Source organism: Nestor notabilis, unplaced genomic scaffold (assembly GCF_000696875.1).
Source record: "Nestor notabilis isolate BGI_N333 unplaced genomic scaffold, ASM69687v1 scaffold1356, whole genome shotgun sequence".
Taxonomy (NCBI): Eukaryota; Metazoa; Chordata; class Aves; order Psittaciformes; family Psittacidae; genus Nestor; species Nestor notabilis.
This window is the reverse complement of record NW_009933094.1, coordinates 25,113-34,829: the sequence shown is the minus strand read 5'-3', so window position 1 is coordinate 34,829 and position 9,717 is coordinate 25,113. Positions and strand designations below refer to the sequence as shown.

At 46.1% G+C, this 9,717-nt stretch overlaps 1 protein-coding gene across 1 annotated transcript in view; it reads left to right on the top strand.

Annotated features, from left to right (window-relative positions):
- The window catches only part of LOC104407408 (protein Wnt-2), a gene marked incomplete at its 5' end in the record, with an annotated part of 12,986 nt that extends 4,147 nt beyond the window's left edge, over nucleotides 1-8,839 (top strand). Inside the window, one exon of the mRNA XM_010016687.1 lies at nucleotides 8,547-8,839. Within this exon, the coding sequence (XP_010014989.1) occupies nucleotides 8,547-8,776 (230 nt within the window). The remainder of the gene's footprint in view (nucleotides 1-8,546) is intronic.
- Nucleotides 8,840-9,717: the final 878 nt, after the last annotated feature.

Below are 9,717 nucleotides of genomic sequence, written 5' to 3'. Positions count from 1 at the left end.
AGCAGGAAACAGGCAGGAAGATATTTTGGAAGACCAGTTCTTTACAAGAGGAATAGCTCCTTGATACCCCTAGGTGTAAACCAGCCATTTGTTCTAGTACAATTCAGAGTTTCTTCCAAGTGCTAAGGAGCTCTGGAGATGCTCCAAGGCAAAAGCTGCTTTTACGACAAGTTTGAGTTCTGCGCTAGAGGCAGGTCCACACTTTACACAGCTTGTACATGCTTGTATCCCACAGCTCACTCCAGAGCTGCCAGATGTAACTACGTCAGTCCCAAGTCTGTGATGTCCCTATGTTACCCTCTTCTATCACATTTCTTCTTGTTCATACTGTTATGCTACTGCTGCAGACTCCCAAGGGACCAGTGTCCTCCCTTATCTGCACGTCCCCTGTAGCTCACTGTGCTCCCAAGTTGCAGACACAGCTTTCCCCATCGATAACGTAGGTGGTGCAACTGCCAGTATGTGGGACAAGGCAGCTGGAGGACGTGCAGGTGGATGAAAGGATAGAGGTCAGTGGGGCACAGCATACTGCATCAAGTGATGCAGCTCTTCATTCCTCTTTGTGAGACAGTGTTGGCTCTGTCCATGATAACCACCACATTTCCTGAAGAGCTGTGCCAGCTCCAGTGGGAAGAGGTAAAGTTTCAGGGCTGCTGTTCACACTGAATTTTTTCTGCTTCTGTAGTTTTCAAGAGAGACACACTTAACAGTGGTACAGGATTCAAGGAATTGCCAAGCACTGGGAATCCTGATGTTGGTTCTTGAGTCATGTATAGTATTTCCTCATGTAGCAATTAAAAACTAGCAGCTAGAAAACCAGAACTTGGAAAAAAGAGCCAGGCTGAGTAATGTATGGGGGATGTTGTGGAACTAATTAATAGCTTGAATAATGTACCAGATTGCACCCTGTATGACATATCTGTAAGTATCTGGATAGCAATGCAGCACAACTCCTTTTGGCATTGCTGCATATTTACAATCCAAGTTTACTTGGAATAAGCATTGCAAAACAACTGCACTCAAATAAGAACAATATGTGAAATCCTGGTTGTGTACCGCTGACTTCAGTGAACCCAGAATTTCCTCCAGTACAGTTATGTTGTACAGTGTTTCTGGTTAGTTGACTAGTCAAGGTAATTTTAAATGTTATTTATGGCTTTGGCAGGTGATGCTTATTACCTGCACAACTACATATTGTTCCTTGGAATGTGGTTGATCCTGTAAAGTCTAATACTTTAATCCAAGTGAATAAATTGGCATATTGTGGCATTGTACAAAGACTAGCTTTGGAGATTAGGATTTATTCAGAATCTGAAGTTGCCTCATCCATTGTAAAACCCATGCTTTCTTTCCCCTGAAAAAAAGAGCCTGTACATGGCCCACTGCTATGTCAAAAAGTCATTTAATAATCTCTTTGTGCTGAGCCTAACTGATCTGTCAGCCTTGTTATCGTGGATGAGAGTGGGCTTTTCTCATTGCAGTATGTTGTGCGCGCTTGCCTGACGCTGTCAAGCCTTGCTAGAGATGGCAGACTCTGGCTTGTGCTTTGGCTCAGCTCAAGATAAGGCTGCGGGTGAGGCTGTGTTTCTTTGCTGCCCAGAATTCAGAGAATGTGGCTGTTTGGAAGAGCACATTTTTGGCAAGCTGTGGTAAACCTTTAGTAGGATGTGGGATGTCCTACTGCCTGCATGGAGCGAAGAGAGAATCAAAACCTGATTTGGCTTTGAGAGAGGTGATTTCGGCAGCTGAGCAGCATTTTTTTCTTTATTACTTTTGGTTTTCCCTGTTGAGTGGTCCAGAGTGTCAGCCCTGTTAAATGACTGGAAATGACATAAGATTATGGAAGTCTGAGTTTGGAAATAGCATCAGCTATATCTAATAACACAGTTCCCTGGGTTCAGCTACAGCAGTCATTTTTTCTCCTTCTTAGTAGCTGGTGCAGTGCTGTGGTTTTGACTTTCAGCCTGGGAACAACACTGATAACACTGATATTTTTAGTTGTTGCTCAGTAATGTTTACTCTGACCAAGGACTTTCTCAGTCTCATGCTCTGCCAGGGAGGAGGGGAAGCCAGGAGGAAGCAGAGACAGGACACCTGACCCAAACTGGCCAAAGGGGTATTCCATACCACAGCACATCATGCCCAGTATATCAACAGGGGGGAGTTACCCGGAAGGCCCAGATCGCTGCTTGGGTTGGGCTGGCTATCGGTGGATGGTGAGCAATTGTGTCCTCTCCTGTTGTTATTTCCCTTATCATTATTATTATTGGTGGTAGCAGTAGTGGTTTGTATTATACCTTAGTTACTGGAGTGCTGTTATCTCAACCCGTGGAAGTTACATTCTTTTGATCCTCTGCCCCATCCCTCTGGGAGTGGGGGAGCAAGAAGGAGTGAGCAAGTGGCTGTGTGGTTCCGAGTTACTGGCTGGGCTTAACCATGACAGGCGACAGCACTTCAGTATGCCCTTGAATACAATTCTGCCTTTCATTCTTGTGGGAATTCAATTGATTTATTGCTTCAAGAAACAAACAAACAAATAAAATTATAGCTGGGGATTGGTTAATATTGGGACTGAATGGAGGATAGATTTCCAGAGCAAAACTTATGAAGTGTCATGACTTGACCAGGAGACAGCTTCATAAACTGTGAAATGACCAAGCCAGTGTCCTCTGTGGCTTGTGTAAAGTAATTTACCGTGGCCAGTAAATTGAAGGTACTCAGGGGCTGTATCATCAGTGTCCTAACCAAAACCCCCTCATGCTCTGTCTTTGGCCATTGGAGCTTTTAGCACTGGTTCTTCTTTCTGGTGGCAGGTAGGCATTGGAGAGTCCTGAGGCTGAATATACTCCACTGGGTCTGGCAGTCTGTCTGGGGAAGGCAGCTGGACATACATATATGGATCACCCCTGCAACATGAAAGATCTGGTATTAATACTGTTTTTTCCTAAAGGAAGAATTATTGATTTAGGAGAGATATAATATATGGAAATCACTACTAGCATCTCAATAGCAAGAGAATGCAATAAACTGACCACCTCTTGTCTAGCACTAAGATTTCAGGACTTTCAGAAAAGGACCAAGGGATAACTTTGAGAAGCGTTCAGAATTCATTTAACTCTGCTCACATGGATGGTGAAACAATCTTTACTCACAATTATGTACTCATAGTCTGATAGAAACAGAGATAGGAGGGTTATGAGGGTTATGAAAATCTTGTCATAAACTTACAAATTTTGCCACACTTTGCATGGTCTTCTACTATGTTATCATAAATTTCCAGCTCCCCAAACCAACACAGAATACCCAGGACTGCACAGGTGGAGTTACTTGTTAGAAATGATAAATCTGTGAAGGAAACTAAAGTGATGGCTATGCAAGCGGCAGTCTTGCTGTTGCATATATTATCTTACCCTGAATGCACTACTTTACCTCCAAAATGCTCAGAAAAAAGCTTCTTGCTTATCTGCTTATAAGGTTCAGTCAGTAGCAGTTGAAGTTTTAGAAGACTGCTATCTGACCATCCATGGTCAGGCTGGGTTGATTGAAAGCTGTTGTAGGTTTATCATGCTTTGAATGTATCATTGGGCAAACAGAGACTGCGTTGGGAATAAACATAGGAGCCGTAGCATGGGCATCACCAGCTTGCTGGCCAAGCCTTCATTACAGGCTGTTGTCCACGGACACTATGAAAGCAGTGTAATGTCTTCCTGCAAACGAAAACTTTCCAGAACAGGTTTATTAAAATGTAATTTGTACAAAAATCTCCAGGCAGTGTTTGAGAGAAGCCTCTTCCTGCGGGGGGACCCCCACCAGAGCATGCAGGGCAAGCTGAGCTCAGCTACATGTGTTGAGGTGGTGCATGTGAACGGGGAGGTTGTGTCCCCAGACCTGGACACCACGGTGGAGGTGGTGGGTGACTGGCAGGGTGGCACTGGTGAGCGTGTGTTGGCTGTTCACAACTGTTCTGGCAGCAGTGAGGCTTTGGCCATGTGAAGGTGGTGGTGGAGCAGATGTGTGTTGTGCTGTGCAAGATGTGTTAGTGCTTGAGGTATGTAACCTATGGAGGGAAACCAATCCTGACCTACATCAGAAAGTTCTCACTGAGGTTAGCCACATACAGGCAGTCCCTGTGTGACTTCTTGGCCTCTGTCTCCCAGTTTACACATTGCAAACATGTTGGGTGCAGTCCCAGCCCCATGCAAGCTGACAGTGGAGCTTGTGATGACTTCCATCAGAGCAGCTCTCCTCCAAGCACTGTCTGGCCAGGGAGCAGCGCAGTTGCCCCAGGAGCCTCTATGAGTGGAGAGGTTGTGACAGCCTTCAGCGGAGTTGGAAACTAGAATGAGACACGTCTTTACTCTAAACCAAATCTACTGCTGGCCTGAGAAATCCCAGCCCCTCCAACAAGGCTGCTGCTGGTGTGCGCTGCCTGTTCTCTTCTGTGGAAACTGGTTATTGTTGTTGGACATTTCACCGTTTTATTTTGGAGATCTTTTAGGTGAAAGTCAAATAATCAACTTTATTGTTTGAAATCAGATTGTTAATCAGTAGAAATAGAAGGTAAAATCTTGAGTTTTAAGGGAATAAATACATCTTACTGCTTTAAGGTGGGAAAAAATGTTTTTCAACTTACCATGTTTGCTTTAAGAAAACAACTGTGCAAACCAAGAAGAAAGGGTTTTATGTATGGGCCATAAAGTTGGCAGTGTTAAAAGCTGAGGATGTTTTGGCAGGTATAATGTTGTGTGTTGGCATGGCAATTCCAAAGCTTGAAATAAACACACAGAGGTAGCATGAAAGCTTTTTACAAGTTAGAACATACTCCTGACTCTTAAATGCTGAGTAGGTGCATTGCAAAGGCCAGAAAACTGCATTGTTTTGTTTGGTGTCTTCTGCTGCCTTTGTCACCTGGGTATTTGAGTGCCCGCCAAGGAGCACTACCCACTTGTTGTCAATTATTGCTCATCTTCTTTCTCATGAGAGAACCTGCAGAGATGCTGAAGATGCTATTGGAACTTTTAACAAACATTGGTTTTGCTCAGAAAGTAAACCTTTGTATGATCCCGTTTTCCTTTCTGTCACATTCTGTGGATAATGTAGCCTGCCTCTCCTAGTGGCACAGTAGATGCTGATGTATTGTGGACAGTATAAGATGATACCAGCTTCTGACTATCTGTTAACAGCTGAAATAATTTTGTATTTGAAATCGGTGGAAAAACAACTGTTGAAACCAGTGGGTGTCTCCTGCTGAGGTTCTCCTTCACTGCTGTGCTATTTCTCTGAACATCTGGAAATGAGAGCTTTGGAGTTGGAAACTAACTATGCCTCAGCTGAGGAATGTGGTCAGACCTTCCCAGGGCAGCTCCCGCAGGGTGTGGGGGACTGGGGTCTTCCTTCACTCCCTGCAGCCAGGCGGGAGGTGGAAAGCAGCTTTGCTTTTCCTCTAATGGAGGAATGATGCTGGGCTGGCTGCTAAATGACGGTGGCACAGCGAAGGCCATCGAGTGGCCAGCTTGTACCACAAGAACCACATGCAGAGAGTAAAACACTAAGTGTTTTGACATCTACCCCAAATCACGGTTGTTGGAAACAATTGTCCCGGGCCTGCCAGGGGGTAAAGCAGGATCCAGACCAAGGGAGGTGAGGGGGAGCCATGCAGGGAGGTGAGCAGGAATTCACACCGAATTCCTGATGCAGAACTTTAATCATAGCAGTGGCAAGCTTTGTCTTTGTACTTTCTTTTTGATTTGAGCAGAGACAGCAGGACAAGCACCTATAAAAGTGGTTATTCAGTTGTATTTTGCATAGTCTGGGATGTGATGGATATTGCTTTGGGCTGACAGAAGCACCAGCACTTAAGTTTAGATGTCTCTGCTGTTTGCACAGCATCGTGGATGGAGGAAAACATGGTGACTGGGAAGCAAGGCTTGGTTTGTTTTCTGCCACAGGCTTCCTACAGGACCACAGGCAGGTCACGTAGCTTTGCATCCTCCTGACTCCTCAGCCCTGCCTAGCCTGGGGGCACCGGGAACCATGGGAAGTCTCTCTTGCCCCCATGTGGAGTAATTCCTGGAGAAAAAAAAAATCTCAGAAGAGCCTTTTGGCATCACTGCTTTGCCTGTTGTGCAGGTTGCCCCAATGCAGCTGGCCTTGTAGGGATAGCTGCATGGCAGAGCGCTTGCTAGGGGTGATGTGTGCTTGTGGTGGTACTTCTTCTCTGCCCCAGGACGCCCTGCATGGGATCCAGGCACCAGCACTGGCTGCGGGGACAGGAGACCTGGAGTTACTGCTGGTTCCTTGGTGCAGGGTGAGCCCAATGCAACGTGGCATGGGTTTTTACATTCTAGTGAGGTGCTCCCCAAAATAGCAGAGACTTCAAAGCACTGGTCAGCTGCCTCCCGAGGATGCTACGCAGAGCACTGGTCCGTGGGCAGCAGCGTGAGCAGGCTCAGACCTAAAGGACATCTGGGATTTATGATGCTGCAGGAGCCCATCTCTGGCTCTGTTCAGTGTGTCTTCTCCCTTTGCCTTTTCCCTCTTGGGTGGCTCAGTAGGCCTCTGCCTGGATGGTGCAGCAGCACCTTTGCAGCTCAGGATCCTTGAGCTGGGGGCAGGTGACCACACAACACCCTTCTTGTGCTCTGCCCAGAGATTTCATAGTGAGGTTTTCCAGATGTATGGTTCTACTCAATAAATACTTGAATATTTAAATAAACACAGGAGTAGAGGTGGTGGGGGAGAAGGCTGAGATGCCTCCCAGGGACTCAGACACTCCTCTGGGGCAGCAGTCGAAGTCTGTTCTGACTTAGGTGCAAAAAGAGCAAAATTTTCCCCACTGCGCCCAAATCATGTGTTGGTCACATGAAGAACCATGGTCTGAGAAGGTGACTTTACTGAAGTCCCTGAGGCCACTCACTGCCTCAGCAGCTGGACTCAGGCCTGGAGGAGCAACAAACACTTGCGTGTTATGAACTGCTTCAATACAGCAACGCCAGTGTATACAACCAGAAGTACACCATAGGGGGGAAAAAAAGAAAATTAGAATTTATGAAGCTTAGATTTTTAATAATTACAGCTTAGTTACGGCTTAAGACTTATTAAGATGGGTTTGCTATCCCCACTCATGCAAATTTCACTTTATGTCTGCATGTATTTTTTTTTTTAAGAAGTTAAATTGTTCATGTTTGATGTACATCTGTGAATACACTTTGTAAAATGTTTCCAGTTAAATTTATGACCACAGTCAATATTTAGGGAATCCCATTTTGGCCAAGAACATAAGAATGGAGCTATAACCAGGTCTAGGGAAAATGTCAGAACAAGTTCATCTCATGGATATACCTGGAATTGATTTATAATAGCAATACATAAGAAACTAGATGAAGCAATGAGTATTCATGAAGTTTTCAGATTGGTGGCAATAATCTGTCAACAGCTGTGGTATAGATCCTGAAGTGTACCCTAAGATAAGCTTGTGTTAGATGAGAAGCTGCTCCTACGTGGTTCAGTTGCTGTTTGGGTCATGACATGCCTTAAAGAGCCATTTTGTGCCACGTGGAGATGGGCAGAGGCATTTCAGCCACTCCAGAGAGGTTTTAAGAACATGAAGAGACACCCCACTTCACACAGCCCTGGGAACTGGATGCAGGGGCAGGAGAGGGCTGCACGACTGCCTCAGGGAGGGTATCTGCTCACTGGAGAGGACAAAGGTGCTACGGAAAGATGAAGCAAAGCATGGTGATACTAACAGAATCAGGCAGCACCTTGAAGTATTGGGTCTATTTTGCACCTTCTTATCTCCAGGCCTGATTTCTAGGAGAAATTTGAGAGCAGTTTTACCTTATTATAGGCATTTATAGAATCATAGAATAGTTTGGGTTGGAAGGGACCTTCAAAGGTTGTCTAGTCCAACTCCTCTGCAGTGAGCATGGACATCTTTAACTAGATCAGGTTGCTCAGAACCACATCCAGCCTGGCCTTGAATGTCTCCAGGGGTGGTGCATCCACCACCTCTCTGGGCAACCTGTGCCAGTGTTTTACCACCCTCACTGTAAAGAATTTTCTCCTCACATCCAGCCTGAATCTCCCCTTTCAGTTTAAAACTGTCACCCCTCTTCCTATCGCAACAGGTCCTGCTAAGAAGTCTCTCCCCATCTTTCTTATAGAACTGACAGGAGAGGCTGCAACAGGGTCTCCCCAGAGCCTTCTCTTCTCCAGGCTGAACAACCTCAGCTCTCTCAGCCTTTCCTCACAGGAGAGGTGCTCCATCCCTCTGATCATTTTCGTAGCCGTCCTCTGGACCCTCTCCAACAGGTCCGTATCTTCCATGTACTGAGGACCCCAGAGCTGAATGCAGTATTCCAGGTGGGGGTCTCACTAGAGCAGAGTAGAGGGGCAGAACGCCTCATTGGCTTCATAGTGAATCCTGAGAGATGTGATACTGGAGGATCAAATACACTGCAAGTTATGTCTCCTACCCCTATTTTCATATGCTTTCTGTCCTTCCCCAAAGCCCACCTCCTGACCTTCGCTGCGCTCCTTTGCAGGGTCCCTCGGGACAGCCGGCAGGGTTTGTAACCAGACGTCCCGTGGCATGGACAGCTGTGAGGTGATGTGCTGCGGGAGAGGCTACGACACGTCCCGTGTCAGCAGGATGACAAAGTGCGAGTGCAAGTTCCACTGGTGCTGTGCTGTGCGCTGCCAGGACTGCCTGGAAGTGGTCGATGTTCACACCTGCAAAGCACCAAAGAGCACTGGATGGGTCTCCCGGACATGATGTGCAGGCTACTGATGCTTGAGGACCACAGCCTTCACCCTCCCTGGTCCGTGCAGGGAATGCGCCCAAGGTCTTCTCTACTTTTACATCAGTTTTGCCTTTGTCTTTCATTGCACAGAAGTTGCTGAATAATTAATACAAATTCTGCAGCATTTGCTTCCCATTTCTGCACGACAGTGGTGCTGCTGAGTTGTATTTGCATAAACTGATGCAGCTCTGGAAGGACGTACTTCTGCGAGGACTCTTCTGACCAACACGCAACTCTATTCAGACTCCTTGTGGCAATTCATTCCTGCCATTAGGAACACAGTGAGATGTAAAGATGGGGCATTTTGTACAACACCGCCACCACCAACTGCATGGGCTGAGCTTGCTCAAGCACCTTCCAAAGGATCTTGTGCCATGCCTTGGATACTAAAGTGATCAGGAATTTGAGCACCACTTAGTGATTCCTCCGTGAGAGAAAATTTGGGGCCAAGCTGGGTGAAAGGCTTTGCTGGAGGGCTGTTTGTCCATCCTTGGAGGACTGGAGTTTGCAGTGATGTGGCCACCTGAGGCCACCCCAGCCACCCTTAGCATACTGCAGCTTCCTGTGGGACAGAAATCGACCCATGGAGAAAAGCGAAGGAAACTGCAGGAGATGAATCCAACCACAACACTCCCATAAACTATTAAAAAGTCAAAGCAAATGTCTTAGTTATATATTTGTGAAAACTTGCCTTAAAAGCTTTTAAAAGGCCATTAATATTAACTGCTGAGGTTTTTGTGATCTGAAGGATTGAAGAGATCTGTCTGGCATTCTCGTGACAGCTGGGTATAGCACACTCAGCTACCAAAGGATGAGGTTTTCTATTTGTCACTTACTGGATAAGCAGAAAAACATTTGCATAAGACTAATGAAGAAGGAAATACCTTGTCCCAGTAATGATCGGGTCTCTAAA